Here is an 18,835-nt window from a genome sequence, read left to right on the forward strand (position 1 = left end):
TGCCCTGAGTCTCCGTCTCATAGTTGCATCTTTTAACTGGAGCATCTGTAAGTCTTTGGTTCATGTGTCCAAACCATCTTAACCAATTTTATCTCATCTTATCTTCAATTGCGGTCACTCCTACTTTAACTCGGATATCCTTATTCTTAATCTTATCGATCTTATCTCATGTGACTATACATCCAACGAAACATTCTCATTTCCACTACACTTATTTTTTTTTTGCATGTGTTGCTTTTTGGACACTGAACACCAAATGCACTCTTCCATTTCATCCATCCAACTTGTATTCTATGGTTGGTATCTCTATCTAATTCTCCATTATTTTGCAAGATAGATCCAAGATAACGAAAATGTTCACTCAATTTTATGGTACAACCGTATATATCATTGTAAAAAGTTAGGTTGTCAATATTTTATGGTAGAACCTCAACTTTCTTTAATCATTGTGTTTTAGGTTGCCAATAATCTAGAGATAACTAGGGTAATAATATTAGAATTATATTTGATGAAAATATGGCTTTAGACCTTAAAACTCAATTTTCTTTGCTTAATCCGACATAATTTACTTTTCTATCTAAAACTAGTGATTAAGCTCCACTAAGCAAATTTCTTAATTAAGTGTGATTTTACACAATTTTTATATTTGTTATCTACAATTAATTGTATGGATTATGTGAATCAATGTCATCAAATATTTTTCAAACTGCAAATTGAAACAGGAAATATTTTTTGAACTCCGTCAATGGTTAATCTAACAAATTCTATTATTTGACCAAAAAAAATGGGGGGGGGGGGGGGGGTTGGGAAATTAATGATTCTGGAAAAAAAATGTATGAGGGGTATTGATGCTATTGGCCAGCTCATGAAATATAAGCTAGTATTAGGAAGATTAATTTACCTACCCCATGCATATTACTCTTGGTCTTCCACATCTATCTATCTATCTATTTTGGAGGAAAAAAAATTACGTATTGTTTTATTTGATAAATCAAATAGATAAATTAATAAAAAAAATTATTAAATATTTCACTGATATTTTTCCATGGAGGATTTTTGTTAAATATTTATATGTAAACAAGTTTTTGGTTAGAAAATACGAGTTGTAAGGACCTCTTACCTCACCTATTTGTAATGAACCTTTATTTCTAGCTACATACGGATCATATTATATACCAAGAGCAGTGTCGTTGCAAACATGATATGAACAATTCAAACATCAACAAAAATAAAATGCCAAAACGCTGAAATGAAGAGATGGTGGATGCTGTTTGTCCTCTTCGATGATATGTATGCAGCTATATTGCTTTTATTTGTTTAAGTTATAAATATGGTGGATGACCCATATGAAAGAAATTGGAGTCTTTACTGTTCACTTGAAGACTTTGTAGATAAGGTTAGCTTGCTTTTTGTAATAGGCGGATGAAAATTCTTTATATAAGGGTGAATATAGTTCATTGTACACGCAACAAAACATCACACGCAAAATAAAGAAAAGAGATGCAGAAGAAAATAATAGTGAGCTATACTAAGGCAAGAGATAAGAGGAAAACTATGGCTGCTATGAGGACGTAAGCATACTTGTTAAATTTTGTAAATATTGTACCTTATTTATTTTATATTTCATTGCATATATCGTCTATTTTACAATATTTTACAACTTTTCCATTATAATTCCATCATTTGACGCTTTTTAATCAAATCCTTTAACATTTTTTTTAATTTTTTAACTAAGATTCAATCTACATTCTGCAGCATGCTCATGCATTTTTTTATGTATCTACCATCAGAGGCGGATCAAATTTGGGCTGTGGTGGAAGAGAAGAACAGCCATAGATGCCGATTGCAGCTCACGTTCTGCAAAACAGAAGGAGAAAGAAAAAAGACAATTTTTTTTTTTTTTTTTTAAAGATTTGACCAAAACTGTTGTTTTGAGTCAAATCATTAAAAAAAAAAAAAAAAAAAACCTAAAAAGCACTGCAACATAAGAGATCTTTCGAATCCACATGAAAGAGCATTTAGTAGTAGCAAATTTTTTTTTTTAACAAACAATATTGTTTACATTAAGATGGAAATGGTGGATTTAATTAATTTCACAATAAATTAGTAATAATATGATTTAAATTCGCTTTTAGTATTAGCAGCATTTTTAATTCAAAAGTTCAAAGCATTTTCAAATGACTTTTGAGTAAACCCAAAGCCATTAAACCCTAAAAAGAAATCCATGTTTGAGACCCTTCGGATCCACATGAAAGAGAATTTAATGGTCACCAGAGCACCTTAACCCCGTGTACCAGTTATACTGAAAAATCTGTCCTCAATCCCACTATCTACTGTGAATGAACGACATGGACTTAAACAAAAAAACATATTAACTGGTTGGTTCGATAAAACATTTGACCCGTTAAATTTCGACCTGATTTCTGATTTTTTTTCGTGTCGTTCATAAAATTGCAAATCTAGTTCACACCCTATTTTCCCTTGTAATTGGATACGTCTAAAATCTAGTACTTCTGTGCTTGTAACTGGATAGTTTCAAAGTTCAACTCTATTAATGGTGACATGGGTATAGGTATGGTAATTCAACAAATAAATCCAATAACTTTGGATAACCATCCAAACGGGGGCAAATTTGGGGATGAAAATTGAGGTATATTTCGGATGTGGAGAAAAACAGTGAATATTATTCGATTACAGTTTTGTTTATGATTATTGGAATCCCCTATCCATTTCTGTCACGCTTCCTCCCCAAATGATATAGTATAATATAAATACACTACACTACAATACAATACAATATACTATATTCATGTATGGAAATTATCTGATAGTTTTGCTTTCGGTGCATTTTTGCTCACCCACCTCTAAGCATGCCAAGTGTCCTCTTACTTGACCCTAGTTAACCTTTTCATTTATTATTAATTATATTATATAATAATGCATTAACCATCATTTTAGCATTATCTTTTAATTTTTTAATTTTAGCATGATTATACAAGTAATTGACACGCTGGCCGGATGAACTCCAAAGCGTCTTAACTTGTGTTTACAAGACTATCAAGAAATTAACGTGTGTGTCGAGCGCACCAAAAACCATAACTTTACTTTTTATTCATCACAAATTCAGTGCCTCCATATTCATAACATGTGTCATACATCCATCCCTAGTTCAGGGAAAAACACATACTCTTCTGAAGCATTGAGATTGAGTTAAAATCTGAAAAACAAAATGCCACCATTTTAGGGCAAAACTAATCACCACATCACTTCAGCTTCGGGAAAAGCTTCGGAGCAACCTGCATCGCGCAATTATAGTTTTAGGCTTTTAGGTCAACAAACAAGACAGTATAACTAAATGAGTTTCAAGACCATTGAACACTACTAACACATTTGTCGATACAAGACCAGAAATCAAAATATTGTCCAGTACAATGCTTGTGTCCGCTTTCATAATCTTGGATCCTCTTAACGCATGCCTGAAGTATGAAATTGCCATTTTTACACACCCTTTGCAAACTAATTCAACTTCTAGGGCTACAAACTTCCGTGTAGGTCAACCAAGTTGGGAAACACTTGTGTTTTCTTGTTCATCTCTGGTAAAAGGTAGAAAACCACAAAATAATTACAGTGGAGAGTTTAACAGTTAATAGTCTAAATCTTAACTATCTCTATTTATTCATTCCATATAGTTAGGGTGAAATATTTCTGACTTCCTTTTGTTTCCTCATGACTAGTTGTTGACTTGTATAATATTTTTCTTTAATTATGGTATTCCTATAATATTGGGTTTCCTAGTTTAGGTTGTAGATTGATTGTAATTATTCTTTCTCTGGCAAAATGTAGAAAACCACAAAATAATTATAGTGGAGAGTTCAACAGTTAATATTCTAAATCTTAACTATCTCTATTTATTAATTCCATACAGTTAGGATGAAATATTTCTGACTTCCTTTTGTTTCCTCATGACTAGTTGTTGACTTGTATAATATTTTCCTTTAATTTTGGTATTCCTATAATATTGGGTTTCCTAGTTTAGGTTGTAGATTGATTGTAATTATTCTTTCCTTATTATAGTAGGATTGTACATGATTATATATACCTCAAAATGAGAAGAATACAATTAACACATTCAAAGCATTCTCTTCTTGGCATCAGAGCCAGATCGTAAAAAAAGGAAAGAAAGTTTCAAACCCTAACATGGTTTGTTATTGTGCCATGCACAGCACCACCGTGGTGCCTTTGACAAACAGCGAGCAACGTGAAGTTGTTGCTGTGTCACGATCTTACTGCCCTGAATTCTGATAAGCAACATGTGATGTTGCTACCCCAAGTACCTTTGTCGTTGCACAGGTTTTCTACTCTCCGTGAAAGATGTATGTCGAGAACAACCAAATCATTTCTGCTATCGCTCTGGTCATGATTCAGCCGAATAATTCAAACTTCAACATTGGGATGGTTTTGGATGAGAGTAACTATGATTTTTGGGATCCTTTTATTCAAATTCATATTGCTAGAAGGAAGAGGATGAGATATCTTCATGCGCCCATTAAGGCTCATGCAGAGGATGATCCTAAATATGATGATTGGTTCTCTGAAGATCAGAGAATTAAGAGTTAGCTCTTGTCAGCAATGAAGCCGAAGATCATGAAACGTTATATTTGTTTGTCAACTTCGAAAGAGATCTGGGATGCTCTTAAGGCTGCTTATTTTGATGAGAGTGATGAGGCTAGAATTTATTCATTAAATCAGAAAGCCTCACGTCTCAGGCAAAATGGGCAGCCTTTGGCTAGTTACTTTGAAGAATTGATAGAGATTTTTTCAAGAATTAGACCACTTTAATAAAGTGGCCATGGCATGTGAAAAAAGATGTCCTGATTTTCCAGAAGACAACCGAGCGACAAAGGTCGTATTTGTTTCTTGGTGGGCTTGATGATTGGTATGATCAAGTTCATGGAGAAATATTACGCAAATACCCACCACTTGTACTTCAGGCTGCTTATGCTATAAAGATGGAGGGCCAAAGCATAGAACCGACTGCAATGGCAGCTAAATCCCGTGGTCCCTCCAACCACACCGATCGAGGTGGGTCCGAGAATAAGAGTGGGCAGCCCAGAATCGGGCAACTCGGTTGTGATCGCCCTCAGGGTAAATGTCCCTATTGTGGTATGACGGGATATTCCAAAAGTTGGTGCTTTGAGCTAATTGGGCATCCCAATAATTGGGATAAGACACGTGATCCTCGCTTCAACAAATCTCGAGCTTATGTTGCAAAAACCAAGGATGATTCAGCTGATGTAGCAAGTAAAGCATTAGCTTTGATTACCGTGGCAGGTACAAGTGGTAAGGCATTTAATGTCTGCATTTCTGTTATGAATAATACATGGATAATTGATTATGGAGCGACTGAACTTATGACTTGTGATTCTAGACAGGTTTACTCACTAAAAAACTCTACCTACACCAGGGTTAATGTGGCTAATGGTAATGCCGCCCTAGTCTTTGGGGAAGGCACGATTTCCCTTTTTGATACCATGAAACTTGATACTATTCTTGTGGTTCCCTCCTTGAATTACAATTTATTATCGGTTGCCCAAATAACCCTTGGCTTACATTGTTTGGTGGTGTTTTGACCTTATTTTTGTGTATTTAAGGACATACGGACGCATAAAACGATTGGTTATGGTATTAGACAAGGAAAGTTGTACTACCTCGAGTTGAATTCCAGTAGCTCGGGATTGTTCACTCAAGTACTATCAGTGAATGAGACTCCACCCGAGAATAATAAAGGGTTCGATGTGTGGATGTGGCACTGTCGTCTTGGCCATGCTTCGTTTGGTTATTTATATAAGTTATTTCCTAGTTTGTTTGCGAAAAACGATGTTTCTCAGTTTAAGTGTGATTTGTGTGAAATGGCTAAAAGCCATCAAACTTTTTTTCCTCCAAGTTTGGGGCTCTTCCAAAATTGTCTTTCTTGGTGGAGCTCATTGGTTTGTCACATTTATTGATGATTGTACAAGAATGACTTGGGTTACTTTGCTAAAATCGAAAAGTGATGTGAGTATGGCCTTTCAAAAATTTCACAAAATGGTTTCGATACAAAACAATATGAAAATTCAGATGGTTTGAAGTCATAATGGAGGCGAGTATGTTAATATTGAACTCCGTTCTTTCTTTGATACACACAGTATTGTTAATCAGACACATGTTCGAATACTCTTCAGTAGAATGGGGTGGTTAAACGGAAGAATCGACACTTGTTAGAAATGGTTCGTGCTTCTCTTATTAAGGCATGTCTTCCCTTGTATTATTAGGGTGAGGCCCTCACGTTAGCTTCCTACCTTATTAATTGGCTTCCTTCTCGTACCCTCGAGTTTCAGACACCATTTTAGACTTTTATGTCTCTGCTTAGCTGCCCGCCAGTCCCTAACCTTTCCCCTCAAGTTCTTGATTGCATGGCTTCTGTCTACGTGCATCATTCACAATGGAAAAACAAACTTAAATCTCGAGCTTTTCAATGTGTGTTTATAGGGTATGCTAGTACTCAGAAAGGTTATCGGTGCTATCACCCTCCCACTAAGAAAATGTTTATCACTGCTGATGTCATTTTTCATGAAACAGAGATGTATTTTGGTTCCTCTGAGTCCTCACTTCATGGGGAGTTTCAAGGTGATGAAGTTTGTATGTTTGATTATGGAACCGAGCAACAAACTATGGTGCAGCCACCCACCACCGAAAGGCAGACCACTCCATAGCCGTCTGCCGTCAAGCAGCAAGCTACGGTGCAGCAACCGACTGCCGAGCAGCAGGCTACTGCAAATCAGCTTACCACCGAACATATGTCTATTGTACATCAGCTTTCTGTCGAGTCTGAGATAGCAAGAGACATGGCTCATTCGGCCCCATTGCAGGTGGAACCCACGATTGTAGAAAAAACAGTACATGCTGACTCGTCCCTTAATGATTCTCATAACCAATCGTCTTCTATGCCAAATGAACCACCGCTCTGTAGTCTCCCGGAAAGAATTAATCGAGGTATTCTTAAACCCATTTATGAGGTAGGCCCTAAGTGTAAAACTAAGTATTCAATGAGCGAACCGAGAGTGAGGTACCCATTAAACAACTATGTGTCCACCTGTCACCTGTCTGAATCAAATAAGTTGTTTGTGAATCAATTGCCTACTGTATATATTCCTAACAGTGTGCAAGAAGCCTTAGCCGATCCTAGATGGAAAGAAGCAATGAATGGGGAACTAAGGTTGTTGAAGAAGAATGCTACCTGGGAACTGTCAAACTTGCCAGCAGGCAAGAAACCTGTGGGATGTAAATGGAGTAGATGGAACGGTTTATCAGTTTAAAGCAAGACTAGTAGCAAAGGTGTACATTCAGAAGTATGGCATAGATTACACAGACACCTTTGTGCTAGTAGCCAAGATCAATACTGTTCGAGTTCTCTTGTCCATGGTTGTGAACCTAGATTGGCCACTTCAACAATTTGATGTCAAAAATGCATTCCGACATGGAGATTTAACTGAAGAAATTTATATGGAGCTTTCACTGAGATGTACCAGAATAAACATGAACAAAGGTAAGGTATGTAAGCTAAAAAAGTCACTATATGGATTAAAGCAGTCACCAAAGGCATGGTTCTGCAGGTTTACTAAATCAATGAAGGCATTCGGGTATTAGCCAAAGCAATTGGGATCACACCCTATTCTTGAAACGAAAGAATAAAAAAATTACAGCACTCATTGTATATATGGATGACATGGTGGTTACCTAGAATGACTCAGTGGAACAATCGGCTCTAAAGAAGTATTTGTCTACGGAGTTCAAAATGAAAGATCTTGGATCACTGAAATACTTTCTTGGGATTGAGGTATCAAGAGGCAAGTCTGGGATATTCTTGTCCCAAAGAAAGTATATCATTGATTTGTTAAAGGAGACTGGGATGTTAGCTTGTAAACTTGTAGCAACTCCATTGGTTGAAGGAACGAAGTTGAGCCTCGACAAGAATCAAGTACCGGTAGACAAAGGAAGATATCAAAGGTTAGTTGGGAGATTAATGTATTTGGCACATACAAAACCTGATCTTGCTCATGCGTTGAGCGTAATCAGTCAGTATATGCATGATCCTAGAGAACAACATATGAGTACGGTAATGAGGATACTATGTTACTTGAAGGGAAGTCCAGGTAAAGGAATTCTATTTAGGAAAAATGAGCATTTCAAAATTGAAGGGTATACCGATGCCGACTGGGTGGGTTTAATAGCTGATAGATGCTCAACATCAGGATATTTCACTTTTGTTGTGGTAATCTGGTAACATGGAGAAGTAAAAAGTAGAATGTAGTAGCTTGTTCAAGTGCAGAAGTAGAATATAGAGTTATGGCTCTTGGTATTTGTGAACTCTTGTGGCTTAAGTTTCTATTACGAGATTTGGGGGTCAATCATAGTTCGCCGATGAAGTTATTTTGTGACAACAAAGCTGCTAGGGATATCGCTCTTAATCCAGTACAACATGATAATACAACATGATAGGACGAAGCAGGTGGAGGTTGATAGATTCTTCATTAAAGAGAAATTGGAGGGAAAAATAATTGAATTGCCCCCAATTAGGACCGAGGATCAAGTGGCTGATATACTCACAAAGGCTGGTTTGAGTGACAAGTTCTCTAGCTTCTTGAACAAGTTGGGCATGTGTGACATATATGCACCAACTTGAGGAGGAATGTTGACTTGTATAATATTTTCCTTTAATTCTAGGATTGCTATAATTTTGGGTTTCTTAGTTTAGGTTGTAGATTGATTGTAATTAGTCTTTCCTTATTGTAGTAGGATTGTACATGATTATATACACCTTAGAATGAGAAGAATACAATTAACACATTCAAAGCATTCTCTTCCTTAGTGACGACCCACCACTGACCAATTGTTTGTAAATTATATTACATGTTTGACTATCATCTCCTGTCACTGTGAGTTTATGCTGAACTCTTGAATCTTGAATGAAAAGTTGCTTTCTATTTTTCAGAATTTTGCCAAACCGTTTTTGGAGTTTGGTATGTGCCTTACTAGCAAGCAAGACATTAGATGTCAAGCTGGTCTTCAAGGACAAACCTTAACCTGGTCAGAGTAATGAAACAAGGGAGAAAGACAGTTCATTGCCAAAAAACCTTAGGGTGTTGCAAATTCCTGATACTCGAGGAACGGTGTCACACACTTTGGATTGCACGACTTTTCGGGGTACTTCTTTTGATAAATAGGTTCCTCGTCCGCCCTAAATATGTTTTACCAAAACTAGTACAAAAAATAGAAAAGTCATATGAACTATACATGCACACAAAAAAGAAAAGGGACATGCTCAATATAAATCGACAATAGATCGGCGTTGCATACAAAACAAGTAGAGCATTGGAGAGTCCATAAAAGTATTATCACTAAAGAAAGAATTGAGCTACCAATACCACCTATTGAGGGAAGGATCCAGTAGTATAAACATTCAGAACTGACCAGTAGTATGAAAATTCCTTGTCCGCCCTAAAAATGTCTCCCATTTCTTATTTTCTACCCCATATTTTTTATCCTCCACTAGAAATCAGAAAAACCAAAACGAAGAAAAAAAACCAAGAAGGCTCTCCCACAACGATAATAAAATATCGTGGCATGGCAGAAATAGCTGAAAAGGAAATCCCTATTACGTACAAACATAGCAGACTTCTCCATTCACGGATCCAATTTATTTCTCCCTTCTGTCTGTGTAAAGATATTCAGCCAAAGGCTTCTTTGAATAACTTATTACACAGAGGAAGCTTCGATTGGGGATCCCTCAAATAAGCTTATTAGAGTGAACACATCTTAGCATTGTATATCAGTGATTCAAACAATCTAAGTTTTCATGTCTTTTCCCAAGATCATCCTTGCAACAAATCACTCAAATCAGTGGCGGTGCCACATGGTAGCCAGCATAGGGCAGGCCCATCCTGAAATTTTCCAATATATACAAGTTGTCTGCTTCCTTTTATAAACAGCTTGTGGTGTATTGGTGATTACTATTTGATAATACTGGAGGAGTGATTGGTTCGAAGCTTGTTGGAGCAAAAACCTAACCAGCCTTCTGTTATGAAATTCAATTGCTCTTTCTAGTCAGTTCACAACTCCACACAAAACAAGGTCTATACAATTTAGAAGAAGAAATTATGCTTAAAGAAAAATCTCATAGGAATAGTTTTGATTCTTAACTTTAAATTTTTGTTGGGGCTTTTTTTCTTTTTATTTATTTATTATTTTATCAAAACTCATAAAGAAGTTATGTTCTTATGATATAATCTTCTCAATACCAATTTTTTCATATGAATTTTAAAGCTCCATCACATTATATATTTATTTGATTAAAAACTTTCATCCCAATTTCCAACTAATTATATTGCTATAATTTGTCTAATTTCTTTCTTATGGTTTAAGGGCCCCTCCTGTGACCGATTTCTGGTTCCGCCACTGACTCAAATCTTACACCATTATTGTATGGCTTTCATTTTAATGTTTCCTTGAAATACCGTGTTCGTCTAGTTATTCTACTGAAACTTGATATCTTACAATTTCAGATTTGTCTCACATGAAGATGAACTTTGAAAGAAAATCTAGTTTGTCAGATGATGCTTGGTTTAGATATAAATAACAAAGTTTTAATGTAATATATGATGATATTGTGCCATAGCTGATTGACTTTTAACCAACTAAAAGATCACGTTCAGCATTTTATTATTATTTATTATTTGTTATTTTTATTCATGGGGTTCACTCCAGATTTTGTTTCAATAATCCGAAATTATGAACTGGCTTCGAAGTTGTAACTAGAGGAATGATATCATGAGATACAGCATATATGATTTCTTTACTTCCATGAGTCACGAGTTAAACTAAGCTCTCCAAACCTAAATTTAATAATATAACAGAAAATATTAATAAATCATCGTAAGTTTGCTGTTTATGATTTATGGTGTCATGCAAGCGTAAATCTTGATGAAATTGAGGTTCCACCATAAAATTAATTGGCAATATGAGGAGTAGTCCAAGACCATATAAGCACATAGCAAACCTTGTCTCTCACCGATGTGGGACAACTCTCAACACGCCCCTCCACGTGTAGCAGATTTTAAAGCCTACACGTGGACAACAACTGCATGACATGGCACGCGTGTGGCCGTTGGGCTTCACACGTGGACAACCTTGCTCAGATACACCATGACGAAATTGAGGTTCCACCATAAAACCAATTGGCAATATGACAAGTAGCCCAAGACCATATAAGCACATAGCAAACTTTGTCCCTCACCGATATTTGTTTGATTAAAAACCTTCATCCCAATTTCCAACTAAATATATTGCTATATTTTGTCTAATTTCTTTCTTATGGCTTAAAGGCCTCTCCTGTGACCAATTTTTGGTTTCGCCACTGACTCAAATCTAACACCATTATTGTATGGCTTTCATTTTAATGTTTCCTTGAAATACCATGTTCGTCTAGTTATTCTATTGAGACTTGATATCTTACAATTTTGGATTTGTCTCACATGAAGATGAACTTTGAAAGAAGACAGTTCATAATTTCGGATTATTGAAACAAAATCTGGAATGAACCCCACGAATAAAAATAACAAATAATAAATAATAATAAAACGCTGAACGTGATCTTTTAGTTGGTTAAAAGTCAGTCAGCTATGGCACAATATCATCATATATTACATTAAAACTTTGTTATTGATATCTAAACCAAGCATCATCTGACAAGCAACTAGAAGAATGATATCATGAAATATAGCATATATGATTTCTTTACTTCCATGAGTCACGAGTTAAACTAAGCTCTCCAAACCTAAATTTAATAATATAACAAAAAATATTAATAAATCGTCGTAAGTTTGCTGTTTATGATTTATGGTATCATGCAAGCGTAAATCTTGATGAAATTGAGGTTCCACCATAAAACCAATTGGCAATATAAGGAGTAGCCCAAGACCATATAAGCACATAGTAAACCTTGTCCCTCGCCGATGTGGGACAACTCTCAACATGCCCCTGCACGTGTGGCGGATTTTCAAGCCTACACGTGGACAACAACTGGGTGACGTGGCGCGCATGTGCCCGTTGGGCTTCACACGTGGACAACCTTGCTCTGATACCATGATGAAATTGAGGTTCCACCATAAAACCAATTGGCAATATGAGGAATAGCCCAAGACCATATAAGCACATAGCAAACTTTGTCCCTCACCGATATTTGTTTGATTAAAAACTTTCATCCCAATTTCCAACTAATTATATTGCTATATTTTGTCTAATTTCTTTCTTATGGCTTAAAGGCCCCTCATGTGACTGATTTATGGTTCCGCCATTGACTCAAATCTTACACCATTATTGTATGGCTTTCATTTTAATTTTTCCTTGAAATACCGTGTTCGTCTAGTTATTCTACTGAGACTTGATATCTTACAATTTCGGATTTGTCTCACATGAAGATGAACTTTGAAGGAAGACAGTCTGTAATTTCGGATTATTGAAACAAAATATGGTGTGAACCCCACAAATAAAAATAACAAATAATAATCAAACGCTGAACGTGATCTTTTAGTTGGTTAAAAGTCAGTCAGCTATGTCACAATATCATCATATTTTACATTAAAACTTTGTTATTGATATCTAAACCAAGCATCATCTGACAAGCAATTAGAAGAATGATATCATGAGATACAGAATATATGATTTCTTTACTTACATGAGCCACGAGTTAAACTAAGCTCTCCGAACCTAAATTTAATAATATAACAGAAAATATTAATAAATCGTCCTAAGTTTGCTGTTTATGATTTATGGTGTCATGCAAGCGTAAATCTGACTTTAACTTGATTATTTCCATCTGGCTTATTGCGTGGGATGTTAACTATGCTGGATGCCATTGAGATAGATGATGACCTTCTAGCAAACAGTGCGAGATCACTGGAGACGGTGGTTTCGATCCGTTGGGATGAAGTTAGGTGTGTCCAAGAAACAAACCAAGATTGGGTTGCCAAACTTAGAAAAATGTGTACGTTGAAAGATTGAGAAAGCTAATTCTTGTATGCTATGTTTCCATATTCATGCTGCTGGACTAGGATTTCAGCGTACTTGACGGGTAGGAACTGGTTGATCTGAAATCGATTCATCTTAACACTGTGTATCTTATCAATTCGAGTTGCTTATTTTTGTGACTACAAATTGATAGTCAACGAAAATGAAAGCATATGAATGCAAGTTGTAAACAATTGCGAGGGTGACTGAACCAAATCGTAGTTAATCACTCAGCATCACTGAGGCATCCTCATCTGATTGTCGATTATGCTTAAAGAGCAAGTCCACCTCATGCCAATTACTTGGGTAATTTGGCGATCCAACCCTCCAAAATCCAAAACAGTCTCTCCACCCCAGCCCAATCAGCCGTGCTAAGGGAAGCCCAGCATAGCTAGACTGCTCAATCGGGCGGGAATGGCCCAAGTTTGCGACTGAGTAGATCTGTCAGACACCGAGCACCGAGTCGCAGCAGCCACACCGAATGATGCTGAAGCTCTGGAAATTGTACCAGAACTGCCTCTCTTTCCACCCACTCAAAACCCAAGTCATCAGCTCCGGATATCTCTGGGGCGTCGGCGACCTGTGACTGCCCGTGAAGCTCCAACAATGGCGGCAGATCTGGTTCTTGACACAGCCATCAGAGACTGGATTCCAGCACGAGATTGCTAACGAGCCCTCCAATCACTTGTCTGCGACTCTTCGTCTGCAACGCCCCCACGCCAGGAAATTCCGACACCCGTTACTAACGGGCCGTTAGACCAAACCCAAAATTGCATTCGCTCCTTCCTCCTACTCATTGAATTCCGAGTCGAGGGCGGGATTAAGAACAACTCGAGAGAGAGAGGAGAGACGGTGGTGAAGATGAGTTGCAGGTTCGACGGGAAGGATAAAATTAATAATAAAATAAATATCTTTATAAAAAATAATTTTTTAATGCCAATACTTTTTTTTTTTTTTTTTTGAAGAACTTTAAAGCCAATACTTTGAGCAATTTATTTACGGATGACAATTGTAAGGATGACAAGGATCGAGCTACATTCAATGATCAAGATGCTGATATTTGTCACTAGATTATGTGGTAAGGGCTAGAGATTTTTTAGCGTGATCGATACACGGAGTGGTACATTATATGTTACTATAAAAATCGTGAAATATATGTGTTAAAATGTTAATAATTTAAAAAATACAATTTCCCACCACTTATATAAAAACACGTGATGTAATGGTGTACCACTCGTATTCCGGTCACAATTTTGTGTTTGTTGAGAGAAGAGTAAGCACTGTAACTAGTAGGAAAGGCAAGATTACAGTTTTATTCATAATACAGTAAAAATATACAATAAGCATTTCTCATTTATCTTTCTCTCTAACTTCTCTCTCTATATTCTGCAATCTCATTACCTCCATTGATAACCTTCAAGCTCAGATCTCTGCATTCTCACAACAATCACTATTCACTAAGGCAATACTTGTCTTTGCCCAATTGTCTGGGCATTTATTGCCTTTGTGAGGTGGACTTTGCTCAAACATGCTCCATTTACTGATAACCTTGTACAATAAGGCAATAATTGTCTTTGCCCAATTGTATGATCTAAGTGCAACATATTTTACATGCCCATACAAAAACAACAATAAAGCATTATTTTATTAATTCCCAAAGCGCACGTGCACACAAACAGTATATTTCAGCAAGAATATGGAATAGCTACGGCCTTAAGAGGATATTTTTTATGGACAGTCCCACCCGGGTATTCGGTCATGTCTAGGTCCTCTCCTCTTGCCCCACTAGGCAATGCCCAATCAAACTTGTGCACTAAACTTGCCAAAACAATCTCTTTAACAGCCACAGCAAACTGAATTCCGGGGCAACCCCGTCTGCCAGCCCCAAACGGAATTAATTCGTAGTAAGTCCCTTTATAATCTATGTCATTACTCAAGAACCTTTCCGGCTCAAACACCTCTGGGTTGTTGTATGACTTGGGATCTCTTCCAATCTGCCATGCATTCACAATAACTTGCGTGTTAGCCTTAATGTCGTAACCGCTTATTTTAACATCTTGGCTTGACATCCTGGGCAACAGTAGCGGAAGTGGAGGATGTAAGCGAAGAGTCTCCTTAATCACGGCCTTCAGGTAGTGCATTCCGACTAAATCATCCTCTGTTAAGTCTGTTTTGTTGCCGACTATTCCCCGTACCTCGTTCTGCAATTTTTTCATCACTCTGGGATGCCTTAAAAGCTCAGACATTGCCCACTCTAGGGCTGTAGATATCGTATCAGTGCCAGCCGTAAACACATCCTGCAAGATTATTCATTAACTTAATTATCCTAAACATATATTGATTGCTTATTCGTTATCATTTGGTAGAACTAGTTCAAAAAAAGTTCGACCATAAAATCAATTTTTAGTGCTTTAGGTCGCGCACACAGCAGTAAGAGAGAATGTTCATTACCAAGGTAATAGCTTTGATGCAAACTCGATCAATAGGAATAGCAAGCACGTTTTCTTTCTGAAGGGAAAGCAAAACGTCCACAAGATCCTTTTCGTCCTCGTTCTTGACATGATCGACATCCATGTGCTCTTGAACAATTGTATCTAAGAAGTCATCATATCGTTTAGCGAGATTGTCTTGCTTCGCATCCAAACCATTGAGACGTGAGAACCAAGAAAGCCATGGGACATAGTCACCAATATTGATGCGTGACATGATCTCAGCGAACTCCACGGAAAGCCTCTTAAACATCTTCCTATCTTTGCGGCCATCGTTGTACTTGGTTCCCACTGTAATTCTACAGATAACATCATTAGTAAGTGTCAGAAAGATATCGCTTAAATTAAAAACTGACGATGTAGTTGACGTCGATTGCTTCATGATTTTGTTGATCATGGATCTGGCTTCCTCTTCTCTCACAGCGCGAAAAGAGCGAACCTTTTTGCTGCTCAGAAGATGTAACACACATATGCTCTTGACCTGCCTCCAATACTCGCCATAAGGCGCCGATGCCACGTCTTTGAAGTCATAGAGCAATTTCTTAAAGAAGGTGATCTTGGGTCTGTCGGAGAATGTGATGTCATGGGTCTTCATGACGTCGGAGGCAGCCTCAGCCGACGAGACAACGAGGACTGGCATGCTTCCGAAATGAAGCATCATGAGAGACCCGTGGCGTTGGGCTAAAGCTCGAAGTGAGCGATGAGGGTACAACCCTAGTTGGTGAAGGTTTCCGATGACAGGCAGCTTTCGCGGAGAAGGTGGCGATGAGTTTGGGGTGGAGGTGAAGGACCATTTGTATATAAGAATGAGGAAAATAGCCACCAGCAAGAAATATTTGAAGGAAAATGGGTGCAATAAGCATAGGGTTTCAGTTATTAGTTTCATCAGTACCACCATTTTCTTTTCTCTTATTCTCTTCTTCTTCTTCCGTAACCTACAGACAATATATATAAGATCGATCAGACCCCGGCTTTCGACGGAAGAGATTGGACAGCACATATCAAAGGAAAAAATAATAATAAACTAACAAAATAATCATCTGTGTTGTAGAAGTCGTACGACTGAATAATAAACAAATTACCAGACTTTAAACAAGAATGCCATAAAATGCGGGAATTGCGTTTTTCTTTCAAAAATGTTACTTTTACCACATATATATGTATATATATATACACACACACCAGAACAGATGTCATTAACAAGTTTCACTTGAAAATTATTAATAGCTTCTAACAAAGATTTATTTGTTAACTGTTCTTAAATTCTTTTGTGATTAATTTCTTCTTGTAAGAAATTAATTTGTTGTGTTTTATGAGTGATTAAATTGATGGATTGTGATATGCTATCCTTCTAAAGATGTTTTAGATTTTTGAGACCTGTTTCCTTACAGAACTCAAAGGTGACTTTTTGTCCTAAGACTTGGGTGGTGATCCTATTGTGATGAACCTTAAAAGGATATATGAGTGCCATAAAAGGGAGACCTAAAATGACTGGATCATAAATGTTTTTCATTAAAACAAATGAGGTTTTAAAACAAATATCATTTGGCAAACATGCGCTTTTGGAATTTCAAAATTTAATTGCATTGGGGATTGGTTTGCAGCACTAAATATTTCGTTTGACTTATGAAAATACTTGGTAGGAATTAACCCTTTTTGAATACAATTCAAGTCTGCGCCCGAATCCATCAAAGCAATGGTTTCAAAATGAAAATCATGAATTATTATTTTGATTTTAGAATACCATTTCTAGATTCTTGTCTTGTCTAAAAGACCTAAGACTAATTCTTGTGTGGACTTTTTACTCAAATGAGTATCTGAGTGTTGATCTGAAGAACTATTTTGTTCTTCATCATTGAGTGTTTGGGTTTCGACTGTACTGAGATGTGTACGAATTTCTAGAATTTCTGACTTTAGAAACCTAATTTCGTCTTTGATTTTATTAACTTCATGCTGAAGGTCCTTGATTGTGATCTCTTTCTTAGTCTTATTAAACCTTTCCAAGGTTGTGCTAAGAGAGATTTTTGGAGTTGGTTAAGGTTGGCTAGTGCCAAATTCATCTAAAGAAACTAATTTCTTTAATTTCTTAAGATATAAAGATTTAAGTTCAGGGTCATCAACTTTACTTATTAGTTTTATAAGAAGATCTTCTTGTTTATTTAAGACTGAAATTTTATTATAGCAAGCATCGGTACATCCCAGCTTGATGTTGGGAGATGAAATATTGGTTGAGGAACTATTATCAGAAGAGGATAATTCTAAATCATCTTCTGATTGACTATGGTCTGTGTCCTGAAGATATAAGACTTGGATTAATTGAAGTTTCTCTTCCTCAGAGATCTTCAATTGGTTAATTGTTTTCTTAACACGGCATTCATTGGCGTAATGACCAAATTTGCCACATTTGTAACAATTTCCTTTTTGTTTTGGGTTTCTGGAGTGGATTTTTCTAGAGGGTTTCCTCTTCCACTTGTTGGTTTTGGGTTTTTCATAAAATTTATTTGTTTCAAAATGTTTATTTTTGGATTTTTATTTATTGTATTTGGGGTATTGTCTACCTGAGTACTTATTGGAGTACTTGTGATAGACTTGAGAATTTCTCTTTTTGTTGGAGGGAGCAATAGGAGGTAATTCGTATTGTTCACAGAATGTTCCTAGCTCATACTTAGCGATGGATTTGTCTTTATTAACTTGTTTTGAAATTTTCATATCGATGCACATTTTCAAGCATTCCTTCTGGATAATATTAATTATATTTCCATAAGTAAGGGTATAATATGGTATGATACCTTCCTCAATTACTAAGACATTTCTAATTTGATGTGCAAAAAGATTTGGTAATCCATTTATAAATTTTTCTTTCCAAAATGGTTGGTCACTGTCTTCTCTGAGCATGACTCTAGACATGAATACATCCTTGTACCATCTAAAGTCGTTTAGAGTATGATCGCATTTGTTTGCTAGAATAATTAATCCAATGGATTAGTTGTCTCTGCATCTAAAATCAAATTGTTTCAAACTAACATTAGATTTTTAGGATACAATATCCATAAATCTACCATTCGACCTATTAATTGAGTCATCCAATTTGTTGACAAATTTCCAGATCAAATTACTGATAAAACTCAACTCCAGCGATTTCTTGGTTCTTTGAATTTTGTTTCTGAATTTTATCCTCATCTGCGTCAGTAATGTAAACCACTATTTGATCGACTCAAAAATAATCCTCCAACATGGTCTAT

At 36.5% G+C, this 18,835-nt stretch overlaps 1 protein-coding gene across 1 annotated transcript; it reads right to left on the reverse strand.

The window, feature by feature from the left end:
• Nucleotides 1–14,789: 14,789 nt before the first annotated feature.
• Nucleotides 14,790–16,491, reverse strand: LOC137716846 (cytochrome P450 736A117-like). The gene is made up of 2 exons (XM_068456213.1): nt 15,556–16,491; nt 14,790–15,401 (listed from the first exon to the last, which is right to left on the reverse strand). Exons 1-2 carry the CDS (start codon nt 16,489–16,491, stop codon nt 14,790–14,792), a joined length of 1,548 nt encoding a protein of 515 aa, XP_068312314.1.
• Between the last annotated feature and the right edge of the window lie 2,344 nt (nt 16,492–18,835).

This window comes from Pyrus communis, chromosome 15 (assembly GCF_963583255.1).
Source record: "Pyrus communis chromosome 15, drPyrComm1.1, whole genome shotgun sequence".
Classification (NCBI taxonomy): domain Eukaryota; kingdom Viridiplantae; phylum Streptophyta; class Magnoliopsida; order Rosales; family Rosaceae; genus Pyrus; species Pyrus communis.

Bases quoted from the DNA above. Each gene is read 5' to 3' on its own strand.
- LOC137716846 (XM_068456213.1), bottom strand. From the start codon at position 16,491: ATGGTGGTACTGATGAAACTAATAACTGAAACCCTATGCTTATTGCAC. The intron at 15,402-15,555 runs GTAATGAACATT...ATAATCTTGCAG, and splicing joins GCATCAAAGCTATTACCTTG to GATGTGTTTACGGCTGGCAC.